Raw genomic sequence first — 19,544 nt, forward strand, 5'->3', positions numbered from 1 at the left:
TCCCCACCCTCTCCCCTAAGACTCCCCACCCTCTCCCCCAAGACTCCCCACCCTCTCCCCCAAGACTCCCGACCCTCTCCCCCAAGACTCCCCACCCTCTCCCCCAAGACTCCCCACCCTCTCCCCAAAGACTCCCCACCCTCTCCCCCAAGACTCCCGACCCTCTCCCCCAAGACTCCCCACCCTCTCCCCCAAGACCATGCATCCTTGGAGGCCCGCAAGTATGTCTCCTTCCTTTCTATCATCTCCATCACAGCTGGCTCTATAATGTTTGTTGAATGAATGGAACATTCTCAGATCTCTGATGACAAGTCAGATCTTGGATTGACAAGTGGTGAGCACTCAGGAACTTCATGATTGCTCTACCAATCAGATGAGGCCAGGAAGCGAAGATTAAGAACCAGTTCTCTCTCAAGCAGGAACTGTCTGTCATTCTCCTTTGGGGTGACCGCTGTTTTACCAGGGGTGTGTGGGGTGGGCCTGTGACACCAGGCACAGTTGGGTCATAGGTGGGTTCTCCGCTTCAGAGGATGTCTGGCTTCTCGAGTCCCCCTTCTTGTGGGATTCCTTCTGCTGGACTTCAGTCACAGCGGCGTCATTGGGGATCTGGAGTCTTTCTTCCCTACTTCCTTCCATGGGTTGTTTTGGAGACCAAATGAAGAAAGATATGGGAGAAGACCAGAGAGTATTGAGAATTATTGACCGATTAACTTTTGGAATTCCTTTATCAGAAGCTTAAGACTCATGAAATATTTATGGTGAATTAATTTAATTGATTGCTTCCCCCCCCCCCCCCCAGCACTTTCGGACCATATTATTTACTACCTGGAAATTTTCCTGCGTTAGATCTTAAATATTCTTCTTAACATTGTGATCTCAGGTAATTTACCACGACACTTGGTCTCTGGGAGAGGTTTAACAGTCGGGACTGTATCGTCCGGCAACACGGGTGGGGCTGACATATATGTTTGAGAACTCTCAAAGTCGCAGCCCTGCAGGCCTCTATGAAGGCTACATTTGGAAAGCTCCTGCTGCTTAGGAGAGAATCTAAGTGCTTCCACGAATGGGAGATGTGTTGCTGTAGGTTCCAGTCTCTGATGTTTCAGATTGCTGGCTTCCTCCCGTGTCTCTGTTTTAATCAACCGGAGATACACCTCCCCACTCCTACCCAGGTGTTGATCACCGTAGTTGTATCTGTTCAGTCCTCCCCCTGACACACACTCCTGAGCCAGGAACTCAATCGGGAGTCAGGAGAGGTGTCAGAGCTGGGGGGGATAGCTTCGCGTTTGCTCTCCGGGAACGTGGCTCTCGTTGGAAGCATCTCTACATAAACTGCCGCCTACCAGCAACACGTAGGGCATGGTCTGGGTGGGTTCGCTGCATGGAACCCAGCAGCCAGGCCTGAAGCACTTCTGATCCTTTGTCTCATCCTTTGTATGACATCCAGTTAGGGCAGTCCCTATCAAAATAACCCCAGCATTCTTCACAGAGCTAGCACAAACAATCCTAAAGTAGGCCTGGGACCAGAAAAGACCCCGAATAGCCATAGCAATCTTGAAAAAGAAAACCAAGCTGGAGGCGTCACAATGCTGGACTTCAAGACGTATTACAAAGCTGTAATCATCAAGACAGTATGGTACTGGCACAAAAACAGACACTCAGATCAATGGAACAGAATAGAGAACCCAGAAATGGACCCACAATCATATGGGCAACTAATCTTTGACAAAGCAGGAAAGAATAGCCAACGGAATAAAGACGGTCTCTTCGGCAAGTGGTACTGGGAAAACTGGACAGCGACATGCAGAAGAATGAACCTGGACCACTTTCTTACACCAGACACAAAAATAAACTCAAAATGGATGAAAGACCTAAGTGTAAGACAGGAAGCCATCAAGATCCTAGAGGAGAAAGCAGGCAAAAACCTCTTTGACTTTGGTCGCAGCAACTTCTTACTCAACACGTCTCCAGAGGCAAGGGAAACAAAAGCAAAAATGAACCACTGGGACCTCATCAAGATAAAAAGCTTCTGCACAGTGAAGGAAACATTCAGCAAAACTAAAAGGCAACCGACGGAATGGGAGAAGATATTTGCAAATGTATGACATCCAATTAGGGAAAAGGGTCAAAATCATAGAACACCTTCTTTTTTCCTTTCTGGTTTAGGTTTTTTTTTTTTTTAACGTTTATTTATTTTTGAGACAGAGACAGAGCATGAACGGGGTGGGGGGGGGGTGCAGAGAGAGAGGGAGACCCAGAACCCGAAGCAGGCTCCGGGCTCTGAGCCGTCAGCACAGAGCCCGATGCGGGGCTCGAAGTCACAGACCACGAGATCATGACCTGAGCCGAAGTCGGACACTCAACTGACTGAGCCGCTCAGGCGCCCATCTTGTTTAGGTTTTTTGAGGTATCCTTTATATGCCATCAAATTCACTGTTTTAGTGTACAATTCATTGATTTCCAACAAATTTACAGAGCGTGCAACCATCCCCACAATCCAGTTTTAGAACATGTCCATCGTGCCAAAAACATCCCTTGTGCCCCTTCATGGTCGATCCCACCCCTACCCCCGGGCAACCGCTAATCTGCTCCCCGTCTCTATAGATCTGCCTTTTCTGCACATGTCACATAAATGGAATCGTGCAATAATATGTGGTCTTTTGTGACTGGCTTTTTCCACCTGCAGCAGATCTTGGAGGTTTATCTATGTTGCAGCACAGATCAGCACATCTTTCCTTTTCATTGTTGAGTGTTACTCCATTCTTTGGATATACATTTTGTTTCTCCGTTCACCAACTGACGGACGTTTGGATTGTTTCCGGTTCTCGGCCGTGATGAATAATGCTGCTCTGAGCACTCACGGACAAGTCTTTGTGTGACTGTGTGTTTTCATTTCTCTGGGGTAGATTCCTAGGAGCAGAGTTGCTGGTTCTTATAAAAAAAAAAGTATGCGTTGAACTTTTTAAGAAATTGCCAAGCTGTTTTCTAGAGTGGTCCTACCATTTTGCCTCCCCACCTGCAGTGTATGAGAGCCCCAGTTTTCTCCCCATCCTCGCCGACACTTGGTTTTGTCTATCTTTTCGATTCTAGCTAAGCGAGTGGGTGTGAAAGAGAATCTCCTTGTGGTTGTAGTTTCCGTTTCTTGCATGACCGATGATGCTGAGCATCTTTTTGTGCGACTAGCCATTCGTATTTCTTCTTTGGCGACGTCAATTACAGTCTTTCACCTGTTTTTTAAATTGGTTTGCATGCTGTCTTATTATTGAGGGATAAGATTTCACTGTTATTCTGGATACAGGGTCTTTATCAGGTATATGATAGAACACATGAGGGTTTTTTGTTTTTTGTTTTTTTTCCTTACACCAGGACCAGAGATTGTGGAAAGGGGAGGGGATGGTTAAAGGTAATAATAATTAACGTGTGATATTTGAGTGTTCTTTGTGAGGGGACACGGGGCTGTGTGTCTTATCCTGATTATCTAGGACACTTCCTCATTTTCTAAAGGTTCTGAGACTGTTTCAGATGCTTGCTTTCCAATTTACAGTTTTTGATAAAGAAAAGGAAATGTTGATTTAGGGAATTCTTAAATTTCTGTCAGTTAGAATTGGTCTTTTAATACTATTAGCCTAAAGGCTACGTGGCTGTTACAACAGATGTAGAACACCAGCAGTTAAAAAAAATTTTTTTTTAATGTTTTATTTATTTTTGAGACAGAGAGAGACAGAGCATGAGCAGGGGAGGGGCAGAGAGAGAGGAAGACACAGAATCCGAAGCAGGCTCCAGGCTCCGAGCTGTCAGCACAGAGCCCGATGCGGGGCTTGAACTCATGAACGGTGAGATCGTGACCTGAGCTGAAGTCAGACGCTTAACCGACTGAGCCACCCAGGCACCCCCCTGAAAACATTATTTTTTAGTGGTGTACCATGTGAATGCAACATTTCATTTGATCCCCGGCCATTGGACAGTTAGGTTCCTTCCTTCCTTCCTTCCTTCCTTCCTTCCTTCCTTCCTTCCTTCCTTCCTCCCTTCCTCCCTCCCTCCCTCCCTCCCTTCTTCCCTTCCTTCCCTCCTTTTGCCAATATCAACAGTGCTGTGATGAACATTCTTGTACTAAATCTTTGTAAGAACAGCTTTGCAATAAATTTTGCAACAAGTCTTCCTGAAGTTAATGCCCCAGAATGAAGCTGTGGCATTAAAGCCTGGGGACATCTTACAAGGCTTCTGATGGAAAAATTGTTAAATCACTCTCCGGAGAGTATGTTCCCATTTACATCTGCAGGGAACATGGACGAGAGGGTGCCTGTTTGCTTGCATTCTTGCCAGCACTGAGTCTTGCTGCTTCTCTGGATGATTGCTGATTTTGTGGGGGAAGAAAAGAGTGGCTCGCTGTTTCAGTGTTCATTCCCTTGATTAGGGGAGGGGCAGAGAGAAAGAGGGGGACGGAGGGTCCGAAGCAGGCTCCGTGCTGACCACGCAGAGCCCGACACGGGGCTCGAACTCACAAACCATGAGATCACAACCTGAGCTGAAATCGGACGCCCAACGGACTGAGCCACCCAGGCGCCGCAGAACACCAGCAGTTTAAAAAAATTTTTTTTTTCAACGTTTATTTATTTTTGGGACAGAGAGAGACAGAGCATGAACGGGGGAGGGGCAGAGAGAGAGGGAGACACAGAATCGGAAGCAGGCTCCAGGCTCTGAGCCGTCAGCCCAGAGCCCGACGCGGGGCTCGAACTCACGGACCGCGAGATCGTGACCTGGCTGAAGTCGGACGCTTAACCGACTGCGCCCCAACCAGCAGTTTTAAACAAACTAGATGTTTGTTTCTTCTGCAACAGGCTGACATTAGCAGTCCTGGCTATATAAGGAGACACTGTCATCTTGTTACTCTTTGAAATGTGGATTCTCGGGGCGCCTGGGTGGCTCAGTCGGTTAAGCGTCCCACTCTTGATTTCAACTCGGGTCATGATCTCATGGTTCATGAGATCAAGCCCCTCGTCAGGCTGTGTGCTGACAGCACGGAGCCTTCTTGAGATTCTCTCTCTCTCTCTCTGTCTGCCCCTCCCCTGCTCATGCTCTGTCTCTCTGTCTCTCTGTCTGTCTCTCTCTCTCTCTCTCAAAAATAAATAAACATGAAAAAGTGAGATGTGGATTCTGCCTCAAGATCCAAATGGCCACTCTGGCTGCCCTGTCCTTGTACGGGCAGTGGAAAGTAGAAGAGAGACTGCCTCCCTTTCCTTCTAAGAAAGGGGCTTGTGTCATTTCTGCTCATATGCCATTGGCTAAAACTTAGTTACATGGTGATGTTGAGCTGCAGAGACTGGGAAATGTCGTCTTTATTCTGGGCATGGTGGGGGTGGTGCTGCATATTCATCTAAAACTTACGGTTAAGGTCTAAAACTTAGGGGTTGAGGGCAAGAGAGGAGAACAGATGTTGGGGGGCCATTATTTGCTTGGGGGTTCCTGTAACTAGTCTGCGTGGGATGCCCATTCGTTTTTCCTCAAAGAAAGTCTAGCTGATCTGCAGTTATTGGCCCAAGCCTTACTGAGGAGTTATCTTTAATGCTGTTTTTTAGAATTGCAATCAGAATGTTCTTATGCTGAAACAGCCGTAAATATGAATTATTATTGGTTCGAAAATTTGAAAATTCACTTAGTGGTTAAATCCGATTTGGGAGTCGCTGCTTTACTGAATCTCGAGCTTAGACACACCAGCTGGTGGCTGGGGTGGCGGACAGGCCGATAGCGTCTGCCGGTTGACTTTGGAAGCAGAACTCTACGCCGTTTTCTCTTCAAGTGACTCTTTCCTCCTGACATCACCGCAGTGTCCCTTAACGAGCAGTTTCTCCAGTGTTCTCTGCAGCCATACTTCTCTGGTTATTATGTGGCTTTGGGTTAATATGCCATATCTGTCGCTTCTGGAGGAGAAAAGCAGTCCCATTTATTTCGCCACGCCTCTGCTCCTCTGCAGACCACAGCCACTCCTCACAAGTGCAGGGATGAAATCTTGCGGATCCATTTGTCCTTTGGGTGCGTTTAAGAACCTTGACAACAGGACACTTCGGTGCTGACTGTTTTGAAGAAGCAAACATAAAAACAACTTGAGTGTTTCCTTTCTAGGTTTTTAGGCCTCACTAGCAATTGTCGAGAAACTTGCCTTCCCCGGGTGCAGCTCTGGGCTGCTCAGAGGACCTTCGTGCCCGGGGAGCCCATGCTCGCACAGCCCCCTTCAGCTGCCCCAGAGATAACCCGGATAAACACCAGCCCCTCTGCGAACCTCCTGATCCCTGCTGGGCCTTGCACTGTGGGGAGGTTCAGAGGACGTGTTTTCCTTCCCTACTGGCCCTTCTCTCTACCCTCCCTCCAGCTGCCTGCCTCCCCCACCCCCAAGTAACGTGATCTCCCTGGCCTGCTCTCTGCTGGCCAGATTCTTTCAGTCTTAGAGAAAGAGAAGGAAAAGTTAACCACTGGTGTCCCAGGTCAAAGTGAACAAAACTATAAAAGCCAAAAGCAGCGTTTGAAAAGAAAACGGGTCTGGCCCATTCGGGCTTTTCCTTTATCAGTGTTTCTGCGTAAAGTTTGTGCTTAAGCTTACCTTATTCTAAAGGTAATAGTGTGAAGCGTTTTGACTTTTGCAACATTGCTATTTTTGATTTGGTTTGGAGTTAGCCTACTCTTTAGTCAATATTCAGGTTAGAGGCAAGCAAACGAGATTTAGGGATTTAAAATAAAATTCTTTGGCATTTATTATAAAAGTTAACTAAAGTAAAGGGACAAAGACAATTCATGAAAATGCATGGAACCTCTCTGAGTTGAATTCATGCACTTAGAGTTTAATACCAATTATCCCAGACTATATTTTGTGTAATAATATATCTGTTTAGGGGCACCTGGATGGCTCAGTCGGTTGAGCGTCCGACTTCGGCTCAGGTCATGATCTTGCAGTTTGTGAGTTCGAGCCCCGCATGAGGCTCTGTGCTGACAGCTCGGAGCCTGGAGCCTGCTTCAGATTCTGTGTGTCGCTCCCTCTCTGCCCCTCCCCTGCTCATGCTCTGTCTTTCTCTGTCTCAAAAATAAATAAAAACACTAAAAAAAAATAATCATGTATCTGTTTATAACTTGACTTGTAAATGGATGTAAGAATTCAGGCTTTGCTTGCTTCTTCATCACGGGCAATATTATGATTTGAAACCTGTGGTGTGCAACAAACTGTAAATAGTTTTGCAGCCTGGTGTCCTAAACTGGTCTGTCTGCTCTTGATGATGGATACAGTACCTACCTAGCGGGTGTGACATAATGGAAAAAAAATCTAACGAGGGTCTGGGTTCTTTCCCTGGCTCTGCCATACTTTGCTGTGAGACCTCATGCAATTTGTTTAACCTGTCTGTGCCTCAGTTACCTCATCTATAAAATGGGCAATAGAGATTCGGATTAAAAATGATTAAAGATTGAAGACCTGTTTTTATCTCTATCTGTTCCCAAGCCCAACCGAAATGATAATATGAAGATGGTTTTTTTCTAAATGAAAATGCGCGAGGGCAAAAGAACGAAAAAGGATAATTGGACAAGAAAGGTGAACACAGTTTTCAAAATGGAAGATAGTCAAAAGCAAATTGAAACCTAACTTCTTCTGAGAGAGGTATTGATTAGAAGTGAGCCAGTGTGCTTGTAAGATCCTGAGAAAAAGCATTAACATTAGATGCATTAGTACAGAAAGCAGGGGGTGGTGAGGCCTATAACTGGAATTGAGGGGATTGGTTGAAAGTTGGTTTAGATTCTTTACGCTCCTCCCCAACTCTACAGCAGATGGCCAGCTCTCCTTCCCACCTAGAAGTATTATATTGACAGATTGCCCTAAGGACTCTGGACTCAGGGGCATTGCCCCCACCATTGGTACAAATAAGCCAAGGGGCTGATAAAAGACTCACTTCGAGCTGTCTCATTGTGAAATTTCAGAACACTAAGGGTATTAGAAGATATTCCAGAGCTTCCAAAGACAAAAACAGGGTCATATGTGCAGGATCAAGAATCAGAGCGGAATTGCATTTCTAAACAATACTGGAAGCTAGAAGCTAGTGCAGAAATGTCTTCAAAATTAAATGGGAAAAGTTATTTTTTTTTAATTTTCTTTTTTCTTTTTTAAAATTTACATCCAAATTAGTTAGCATATAGTGCAACAATGATTTCAGGAGTAGATTCCTTAGTGCCCCTTCCCCATTTCGCCCATCCCCCCCTCCCACCACCCCTCCTGTGACCCTCAGTTTGTTCTCCATATTTATGAGTCTCTTCTGTTTTGTCCCCCTCCCTGTTTCTATATTATTTTTGTTTCCTTTCCCTTATGTTCATATGTTTTGTCTCTTAAAGTCCTCTATGAGTGAAGTCATATGATTTTTGTCTTTCTCTGACTAATTTCACTTAGCAGAATACCCTCCTGTTTCATCCACGCAGTTGCAAATGGCCAGATTTCATTCTTTTTGATTGCTGAGTAATACTCCATTGTCTATATATACCACATCTTCTTTTTTTTTTTTTTTTTTAATTTTTTTTTCAACGTTTATTTATTTTTGGGACAGAGAGAGACAGAGCATGAACGGGGGAGGGGCAGAGAGATTGGGAGACACAGAATCGGAAACAGGCTCCAGGCTCTGAGCCATCAGCCCAGAGCCCGACGCGGGGCTCGAACTCACGGACCGCGAGATCGTGACCTGGCTGAAGTCGGACGCTTAACCGACTGCGCCACCCAGGCGCCCCATACCACATCTTCTTTATCCGTTCATCCATCGATGGACATTTGGGCTCTTTCCGTACTTTGGCTATTGTCGAGAGTGCTGCTATAAACATGGGGGTGCATGCGTCCCTTCGAAACAGCACACCTGTATCCCGTGGAGAAATGCCTAGTGGTGCAATTGCTGAGTTGTAGGACAGTTCTATTTTTAGTTTTTTGAGGAACCTCCATACTGTTCTCCAGAGTGGCTGCCCCAGCTTGCATTGCCACCAACAATGCGAAGGAGACCCTCTTTCTCCGCATCCTCACCAACATCTGTTGTTGGCTGAGCTGTTAATGTGAGCCATTCTGACAGGGGTGAGGTGGCATCTCATTCTGGTTTTGATTTGCATTTCCCTGATGATGAGTGATGTGGAGCATTTTTTTCATGTGCCGGTTGGCCATCTGGATGTCTTCTTTGGAGAAGGGTCTATTCATGTCTTTTGCCCATTTCTTCACTGGATTAGTTGTTTTTTGGGTGTTGAGTTTGAGAAGTTCTTTATAGATTTTGGATACTAACCCTTTATCTGATATGTCATTTGCAAATATCTTCTCCCATTCTGTCGGTTGCCTTGTAGTTTTGCTGATTGTTTCCTTCGCTGTGCAGAAGCTTTTTATCTTGATGAGGTCCCAGTGGTTCATTTTTGCTTTTGTTTCCCTTGCCTCTGGAGACGTGTTGAGTAAGAAGTTGCTACGGACAAGATGAAAGAGGTTTTTGCCTGCTTTCTCCTCGAGGATTTTGATGGCTTCCTGTCTTACATTTAGGTCTTTCATCCATTTTGAGTTTATTTTTGTGTCTGGTGTAAGAAAGTGGTCCAGGTTCATTCTTCTGCATGTCGCTGTCCAGTTTTCCCAGCACCACTTGCTGAAGAGACTGTCTTTATTCCGTTGGCTATTCTTTCCTGCTTTGTCAAAGATTAGTTGGCCATACGATTGTGGGTCCATTTCTGGGTTCTCTATTCTGTTCCATTGATCTGAGTGTCTGTTCTTGTGCCAGTACCATACTGTCTTGATGATTACAGCTTTGTAGTCTAGCTTGAAGTCTGGGATTGTGATGCCTCCTGCTTTGGTTTTCTTTTTCAAGATTGCTTTGGCTATTCGGGGTCTTTTCTGATTCCATACAAATTTTAGGCTTATTTGTTCTAGCTCTGTGAAGAATGCTGGTGTTACTTTGATAGGGATTGTGTTGAATATGTAGATTGCTTTGGGTAATATCGACATTTTAACAATATTTGTTCTTCCTATCCATGAGCATGGAATCTTTTTCCATTTCTTTGTGTCTTCTTCAATTTCTTTCATAAGCTTTCTATAGTTTTCAGTGTATAGATTTTTCACCTCTTTGGTTAGATTTCTTCCTAGGTGTTTTATGGTTTTTGGTGCAACTGTAAATGGGATCGGTTCCTTGATTTCTCTTTCTGTCGCTTCACTGTTGGTGTATAGGAATGCAACCGATTTCTGTGTGTTGATTTTATACCCTGCAACTTTGCTGAATTCATGAATCAATTCTAGCAGTTTTTTGGTGGAATCTTTTGGGTTTTCCGTATAGAGTATCATGTCATCTGTGAAGAGTGAAAGTTTGACCTCCTCCTGGCCGACTTGGATGCCTTTTATTTCTTTGTGCTGATTGCAGAGGCTAAGACTTCCAATACTATGTTGAATAACAGTGGCAAGAGTGGACATCCCTCTCTTGTTCCTGACCTTAGGGGAAAAGCTCTCAGTTTTTCCCCATTGAGGATGATATTAGTGTTGGGTCGTTCCTATAGGGAAAAGTTATTTTTAACCTAGAATTCTATACCCAGCCAAACTGTCAGAGTAGCATAGAAGAAAGGCATTTTTTGGACCTGCAGCACCCACCCTCCCACCCCACCCCCACCTTTTTTTCTTTTCAGGAAGGCACTGGACAGTGAATTCCAGCAAAAGAAGAACAGAAGCCAATAACTAGAATTGAGGATATTTTAAGTGTTTTAGTATTTGGAAAAAATACTACCAGGTGTTTAACAGATCTTCGAAATATTTGGGGGGAAACAGTAATAGGTCTATAGAAGATTAGTCAAATGAAAAAAATCAAGGTAATTAATATCTCTAGGTTAAATGAATAAAGGAAATATTCATAGTATATTATTGGCAGAACAGTGAACAATATTTATATCATCACAGTAATGTAAACACTATTGATTTAACCAAAAATTGTGATTTTACTGTTTAGGGAGGTTGGGATACTACCAAATATAATGTGGAAAGCTGATGACTCCAGAAACAATATGAGGATATTAGTTAGAAATCTGAAGGAGGCTGCCTGCCTCCGGGTCAGCAAACTGGGGGATTGCTGTTTTTATTATAAAACTTCAGTACTATTTGATTTTTAACCTTGCATGTGTTATTACTTTGATTAAAAATTAAAATTAATTTAAAAATGGGCATACCCATAATACATTGCTTCCACCTAGAGAAAAATTATTGTTTAATACTTATGTTTGACTTGTTAATTATAAAAATGTAGAGTCTTGATGTAATGAGATTTTCTAGAAAGTAGATTTACTCTAAGGCAGTTTGAATTTGGTCCCCAGCTAAGAATTGTAGCTCTGGAAATACCAGGGGAACTAACAAAACAATCAGTATTAACTGTGTGCGGCTAGCTCATCAAGTCCTGGTCCTGAAATCGGCCCCCATTAAAGATGTGGGGTGTGGAGTTTGTGATTTGCCACAAAGCTGTGGTTGCAATCCCTGGCTTTCGGATGAAAGGTAGGACTCTGACATTTCAATCTCAGTTGCTACTCCTACTCCATAGCTAGTGTTTCTTTCCCTTAATAAAATAAATGGATTCCTTGTCCCTTGGAAAACCTCCAGACTACTTTCACTCCCTCAGACTGTGCTTTCTGGAATCATTTTCACATATCACATTTGTTAATTTTAGCTCTTGACTTAGTCCCAGTAAGACTTACGCAGGAACACAGACCATCATCTGATCTGGTAAGGGGGCTCTTTTGGAAATAACAATAGCTCCTGTATGTGGAGCACCTTCCATACGTTATTTTTAATCTTCGTAACCCTGTGAGATAGCCCCTCACCCCCAGTGTTAACGGTTGAAGAAATGAGGGCTCTGAGAGGTGAAGTCAGTTGCCCAGGCCACCACAGTGGATGATGTACACGCGCCGTTCGGAGCTAGGCTGCGTGAGTAGCTCATTCAGCCTCTGCCGTGTTGCCTCCCCGTCTTACCAGTCCAGAGTCAGCAGGCCTTTGTGACACTTGACCCCCAGGTAGTGCTATCTCATGGGAAAACTTGTAAGAGATGCACGTGTGTCCTTGTACAGTGGCCAAAATGGATGTGACTGACCGATGTGGTCTTCTGAGCCGCATTTTCCTTTTGTTGGACCCACACTGGACCCAGCAGGCTCTCGCGGGAGAGTGTTTGCAGAGTCAGAGGAAGTGGGCTTTGTTGGCAGGTGCATATAAAATAGCATGCACTTACTTCGAGATCTTTGCTCTCGCGCCCCCCACCCCCCAAAGTTACTGGCTGGGCCAGAAACAGTGAAGGGGCCTGTCACATTTGGGATCATCTGGTCCGGGGGGGGGGGTTCCACACCAGGACCCATGTCAGATTCACCTGTCTCCCTTCCACCTGACCCCCCATCCTGCAGCTCCTGTCTCCTTCCCTTGACCCACTTTTGCCCCACCCCCTCCCACATTTAAATAGGACTGAACTCCAAACTTAAAAAAATTTGTCTTTAACCTAAAATCTTTAAGAGAAGCGTCCTCTTTTGGTAACTTGTTCTAGAGTTGTGTGTTTCCTAGATTGAGGAAAAAATTGGTTTCAAATGAGAAAATTTTAGAAATATCCATTCACGTTTGTCCTATTTCCAGTGAAAACAAGCACCTCTTCTCTCTTCTAAAACAGTGGTTTTTGGAGCACGGGGGTGGCTCAATCTATTAAGCGTCCAACTCTTGATTTCGGCTCAGGTCATGATTTCAGGATTCTTGACTTCGAGCCCCATGTCAGGCTCTGTGCTGAGGCCTGCTTGGGATTCTCTCTCTCCCTCCTTCTCTGCCCCTCCAACACACACACTCTCTCTCTCAAAATAAATAAATAAATAAACATTTAAAAAGTATATATATAAGGGGTGTCTGGGTGGCTCAGATAGTTAAGCTGACTCTTGGTTTTGGCTCAGGTCATGATCTCACAGTTCATGAGATTGAGCCCCGCAATGGGCTCTGCTCTGACATCCTGGAGGAGTCTGGGGATTCTCTCTCTCTCTGCCCCTCTCATGCTCACATGTGCACTCTCTCTCTAAATAAGTAAACCTAGAAAATAAAAAAATGATATATATTTAATATGTTTTAAAATATTCTTCAATAGTTCTAGTTTTCTGAACTGTTTTCTTTTAAGACGTTTTCCCTAACGGTTAATGATCTCTATTTCAACCTCTAGCTTTGCTTATCTTACCCTTTCACTTAAATTGAAAATCATGTGCCATTTTGGAAAGGTCAGGGGCTCTGGACCATACCGCTTCTGGAGCTGTGTGAACTTGGACAGAGCCCTCTCCCCATCCCCCCAAGTTTCCTTATCTGTGAAATGGAATTAAACTACCCAAAGTTCATGGGATCGTTGTAACACTGGTGCCTGGCACGTATCAGGTGCACATTAAAAGTCTGTTTCTTTCCCAAACTGGATGCAACCAAAGCAACACGTTAGGTCACATCTTTTTCGTTTCTTTGCTTGTGTAAGTTCATGCCTTTGGGTTTAAGGTTGCTCAAGGGAAACCTTTCTCGGGTCTTTGTAAGAAAATCGGGGTTCGCCTTGGTTTGCTTGTAACAGCGCCTTTTGTACCTTGCAAATAAGTTTCATACGCATCAAAAGCTGGATCTGGAAAGAGTAGTCCAGTTTGGTCTGGTAGTGTACAGGTTGGCAAAACTTTCAATATTTGTTGTTGCTGATTCAGAGTGTTTCGCCAGACCTGTTGATGCATGCTTTTATAACTATAATTTAAAAGGTTTGGATGCAGTTTATAAGCATTACTCATTTTAAGAGGATTTAAGAGGATAAGGTCATTTTAGATTCAAGAAGAGAATATTAGTAATAGCCATTAGCCTTTTAAAATAAACTTACATCCCAACATAAAGTGCCTCACATGCAAACAAGTATTCGGACCTGTATTAACTGGTAGTATTCAAGGATGCGGTCAGAGCCGCAAAAATGCCTGCCAACGTATGATTGTTGGCACTAAGCTGCCGATTTGAGTCTGGCTCTTTAAACCTGAAATGCTGTATCAATGACACACTTTATTATTGTTTGGTCCAGTAATAAAGAACTTTCCGGAAGGGCACCAAAACAGATACTGTATTTGTCAGTTTGTCCTGGTGGCACCCTTTCAATTCTATTTTTGGTGCTACGTTTGGGAGTTTGAAAGATTCAAGACAACACTAAGCCGGTCAGCTGGCACTACCTGCAGGCCCTCTAGCAGAATGAGCGTGCCTCCCAGAGTCTAGATGGCACCCACAGTCACCGCGCTCGTCTCTTGTGTCTGCAGGTGGTGGGAACTGCGCGCTTACTTTCCTGCCTGTGCCTTCTTAGGTGCTCATGAGGCCTGAGCTTGTACCACAGCACTAACCACTCAGTTGCAGGAAAAACACATTTTGTACACTGATCACAATTCGGTAGGACACTTCCGAAAAGTTATTAATGCCCTGGCCGAGAACCCCGGTGATACGCACTAGTCACGTCCAGTCCACTTGTGAATTTTTATGTGCTATATTTGGCAGACCTACGTGAAGATCTTGTTCCTTAGCCATTCCAAGATAGCCAGGTTTCTGTTGTTACAGGATAGGCTGGAAAGTATAACACATGAGTCCAGCTTTGCCTTCTGGGGTTGACCGTTCGTCGCCAGGGTCTCTTAACCAACACTGGCTCTGAAATATATGTTAGCTATTTTTTTTTTAATGTTTGTTTATATGGGGAGGGGAGGGGCAGAGAGAGAGGGAGACACGGAATCCGAAGCAGGCTCCGGGCTCTGAGCTGTCAGCCCAGAGCCCGACACGGGGCTCAAACCCATGAGCAGTGAGATCGTGACCTGAGCCGAAGTCGGACGCTTAACCGACTGAGCCACCCGGGAGCCCCAATATGTTAGCTATTTAACCAAAGATACAGATCTCCAAGGCTTTAATCCATTTGGAATTTATTGTTGATGAGAGGGTACAGTGTAATCCTCCGGTCAGGAGCCTGATCCTTGGAACCAGGCAGACCAGCGTCGGTTTCCAACTACGGGACCTTGGGCAGGGTGCTTGACTTTCCTGACTACCAGGTCTTACCCTGAAGATTTGGGATAATAACAACCCCAGTCCTCACAGGATCGTTGTGCAAACGCAGTGTTGTAACGAATGGACCATGTTTCTCCTAAGAGTCTGACGCACATCAGATCTACTCCTAAGATCTTCCACGCATCCTTTCTTATTACTACTCATGTGTTCTAAGATGTGAGCTACATTGATTTTTTTCTCTGTTGCAGTGCAGTTACTTCGTACTACTTATTAAATTCCTTTTCTTACTGTTACTGAAATATATATGATTTTTATTAAATTAGTTGGTATGATTGGGTTCCCTGTTACTTCCCGCTGATCTAGATTTCTGATTTTGTGTCACATAATACACCATTGTGATTCTTGTTATTTTGTTATAATATTGTATATGATCAGTCCTAACCAGAGCTATAAATATTTGAGCCCTGAACGGCAATGAAATGGGTTTCAAATAACGGTACCCCGTGGCACTCACCAAACCAAGGGGGAAAAAAAATCCCTGTGGAAGAAAATAAGGCAAAGAAGGGATCCAGGCCCTGCCTCTGAGGATTTCTCCTTGTGAAAGCTCAATTTCCTTTACATATAATCAGAAATCATGTTTGAACTTGAACTCACACCTCTCCTCCCGTTTCCAACCATCTCCTAGTCTGAATGTAGGATTTGACAAACGTGTTGCATACCTGTGAGGTTGTCATGTGGGTTCTAGCTCTGATTATTCATTCTTTATACACCCACTGAGTTAGCCTTAATCACTGTAAACTCCGTGAACATGAAATGAGACCAGCACTGGTAGCTGCAGAGGAATCCGCATTATTCACCAACATTTTGGGGACACAGCGTTTGCCAGAGCCCCGCGCACCCGCCGAGCTGGGCTGTAAGCGGTGCAGGTTGGCGTCTCGCCCCAGAGATGCTCGAGGTTGCAAAAGTGGTGGCCGAGCAGGCCTGCGCTGGCGGCAGCCAGAGTAGCCCGTGTGTCTTTCTTGGGCCGTTAGGACTTGGCAACGTTGAGAACCACTCAGTGCTGCACCTGAAATCAGCACCCGTGTGGACCTAGAAACCGGCCCTGGGTTGGTTTTGGATCTCGGCAAGGGGGCCGGGCCGGGTCGGGCCTGCCGATCGCCCGCGACGAGCGGGGCCGGCCGACCGGCGCGGCGCCGAGGGGGTTAAGGCGGCGGCGGGGGCGGGCCTCGCGAGCCGGGCTCGGGGCCCTTTGTTAACAGGCGCGTCCGGAGCGGAGACGGAGACGCGGCCGCGGCCATGGGCGGGCGCGCGGGGCGGCGGCGAGGCGGCGTGGCGGGGCCGCCGGGGCGCGGGAGGGCGCGCGGGGCCAGCGGGGCGCGCCGGGCCTGAGCGCGCGGCGCAGCGAGCCGGGGGGCGCCGGCCCCCACGCCGCCGGCCCGCGAAAATGTTGGAGATCTGCTTGAAGCTGGTGGGCTGCAAATCCAAGAAGGGGCTCTCTTCGTCCTCCAGCTGCTACCTGGAAGGTAAGCGCCGGCTGGCGCCGAGCGCTCGAGGCGGCGGCGGGGCCGCGGGCCGGGCCTTCCCGGGCCGCGCCCGCCCGCCTGCCCGCGCGCGCTCCCTCCGCGCCCTCCCTGCCCCTCCCTTCCCTTTCCCTTTCTCTGCCCCCCCCCCCCCCCCCCCCGCTTTCTTGCTCTCTCCTGGTCTTTCCCGCGACCCCGCCTGGGCGCTGCGGGCCGAGCGGGAGGGTGCGGGGCTCCGGTCCCCGCGCCCTACCCTGGGAGCCCACGCCGGGATGGCGGTGTCTCCAGCCAGAGTGGGGGGGGGGGGCTCTCCCCGAGAAAGTTTGAGAAAGCGAACTCTACAGGCCCGAACGGCCCTGTGAGCCCACGTTGTGGAATTTCCACCGTGAATTGGGAATTATGTGTCAAAAAGGTCGACCCGTGTTTGTGAAACATGTGATTCTCATTAAGTGTCGTGTACAAAGGAACACCGCTCTACCATTTATGGGTACGGAATTTCAAGTGATCTTTCTAACCCACGCCCCACGCGCCCCCAACCCCCAACCCACTCTTATCTGCAGACCACGAAGAGGTCTTAGGAATTCTCCCTTTTCCTGGGGATGGGGGAAGCGAAGTTACACATTTGAGGAAGGCGTTGTGAATGAGTCCAGCGTACTTGGCGGGGGAGGGGGGGGGACCTCATGTTGGGTTCGCTCCATAAAGTGCAGAGCCGGGAGCATCTTTCTTTTTGCCTTTTTTCCGTTCTGCTTTCCTTTCCTTCTCTCATCCCCTGTGTCCTTCTTTCCTGTTGCCTTTCCTTTCCTTTGCTAGTAACAACTGAAAGAAAGTGAACCGGGGAGGGTGCGTGGGGGTCGTCATTTTGGACTTGAAATCGATCTGACTTAGGGACCGGACATCCCAGACGAAATCCTGCTGGTATTTCTCTGTCATTTTCACTGAGGACTTAAAATAGGAATAGAAATGTAAAGCTCATCTGAGAACATGTTGGATTGCTGCTAGTGTGCCATGAAGTTGTAACGTACTTCTTTTTAAAAGGAAGGAGAAATAAACGAAGGCCTCATAAATGGTCTAACCTCTTTTCCTTCCAACTTTTTTTTTTTTTTAATACCCCGGTGACCCTCACCAGCCACCTTTTTTTTTTTTTTTCCTTTCTGATTTGAGGGCCTGCCTGGAGTCACATAAGCAGCTGAAACCATAAACAGCAGTGATGCAGGTGAAACCTGTTTGCTCTTGCTTTCACAGGATGTGGACATCCATCCCTCTTCCCTGCCTGCGATTTTGGGCCTTCGAGCCGGCTCACAAAATCCACCATTTGGAGGGAGGAGATGGTTTATTTGTCCCTGAAAGTTGGCATTTGAAGCGGCCAAAATCATCTTCAGTTCATGCGTCGCTTATTTTCCAAGTTGCTCAAAATTCTGAGCACATTCTCATTTACATCTGTATCGAGTTAGTGTTAGGCATTATCTCCATTTGCAGATGGACGCCCACGGGCGGAGTAGATGAACTGGACTTTTGTAGCTGCAGAGCCGTGACATTGTTTTTGTTTTCTTGGGGTAAACCGGAGATTTAGGGCAGACTGTTTTCTTGGGGTAAACTGGAGATTTAGTGCATAGTTGAATTATTGGTTTTTATTTTAGGGGGTGGATCTCATCTAAAGCGTCTTACTGCTTCCTGTCCAGCCTTTCCATTTTTTACTGACATCCCAAGTCAGTCAATCAGTGTTTATTGACACCCGCTCAGGGCGCAGGCCGCTCAGGGCACAGAGAGTCGAATATAGTCAGCTTTTGCATTCTGTCAAAGATGGTTCCCGCCGTGAATGCGACCTGATCATGCATCTATGCGCTCCCCAGGCCCCGCTGTCAAAGCAACAATTAAACACTTACTGTATGCCAAGCAGTGTTTCAGTATTTCTATATGATTCGGTGTGCGTGTTTCTCATGATGGCCCTGTGGTTATTTCCACTTTACAGATGAGGAACCTAAGGCCCCAGAAGGTTAGGAAACTTGTCTAAGGTCCCAGAGCTAGCAAGTGGTGGTGCTGGGATTTGAACCCATACCGTCTGGCTCCAGAGAGCCGAGTTTCAGCCATTCGGTGCTTTACCAACTGTGACTGTGACCTTTGGCACTCTCTGTGGATGTGGAAATGGCAGCTTCAAGAACGTCTGAAATAAGGCTATTCTTTCTTTCTTTTCTAGAAAACTTAATACTGATAAAAATGATCATCTTTCGCAGAAGTAAGAAAATTTAAATGTATATTAAAATAGCTGTACATGATTAAAAAAAAAGAACATTCTAAAAGGGCATTTAGTGAAAAGTAGTTGTGTCTCCTACCCATTTCCCTACCCAGAGGCAATCACTCAGGAGTTTTCTTGCGTGTCCTTCTGGAGATATTGTATGCGTCTAATAAGCGTTTAAAACATTTGAATTTTGCGTTCCAACTTTGTGAAAATGTGTGTTTATAGGCAGTATGTATTCACCATGACCACATTTAGCTTTACAATCTTAGGTTGACTTCAAACACCCAGCTTTCTGATTATTGCTTCCCCCTAGAGATGTGGAAGAAAACATGAACACTGGCCATGTAAAAAAAATTTTTTTAATGTTTATTTTTGAGAGACAGAGACACACACACACAGAGACAGAGAGAGACAGCACGGGCGGGGGAGGGGCAGAGAGAGAAGGAGACACAGATTCCGCAGCAGGCTCCAGGCTCTGAGCTGTCAGCACAGAGCCAGACCTGGGGCTCGAACCCCCGAACCATGAGATCATGCCTGAGCCGAAGTGAGGCGCTTAACCGATGGAGCCACCCGGGCGCCCCGAGCACTGGCCATTTGAATTCTTTTTTTTTTTTTTCCCCCCAGTTCACTCTTCTTTGTTTATGTGTGTATTTGCATACATCGTTCATGAATATTGTACATGTATATGCTAGCTCTGTAGTGTGGAATCAAAAGTAATGTGAAGTGAACTCTTCTTGAACTTTCAAAATTTATTTTAAGGGCCGCTTTAAAA

General features: G+C 46.0%; 1 protein-coding gene across 2 annotated transcripts in view; it reads left to right on the forward strand.

Annotated features, from left to right (window-relative positions):
* Positions 1-19,544, forward strand: part of ABL1 (ABL proto-oncogene 1, non-receptor tyrosine kinase) — a 150,850-nt gene that overhangs the window by 82,306 nt on the left and 49,000 nt on the right. The window contains exon 1 of one of the 2 annotated variants that reach the window (XM_023242856.2): positions 16,379-16,539. The exons of the other annotated variant lie outside the window; for it this stretch is intronic. Within the exon in view, the coding sequence (XP_023098624.2) occupies positions 16,461-16,539 (79 nt within the window). The 5' untranslated portion in view covers positions 16,379-16,460. Of the gene's footprint in view, positions 1-16,378; positions 16,540-19,544 lie in introns of those variants that run through there. 2 annotated transcript variants of the gene reach the window in all.

This window comes from Felis catus, chromosome D4 (assembly GCF_018350175.1).
Source record: "Felis catus isolate Fca126 chromosome D4, F.catus_Fca126_mat1.0, whole genome shotgun sequence".
NCBI classification, from domain to species: Eukaryota; Metazoa; Chordata; class Mammalia; order Carnivora; family Felidae; genus Felis; species Felis catus.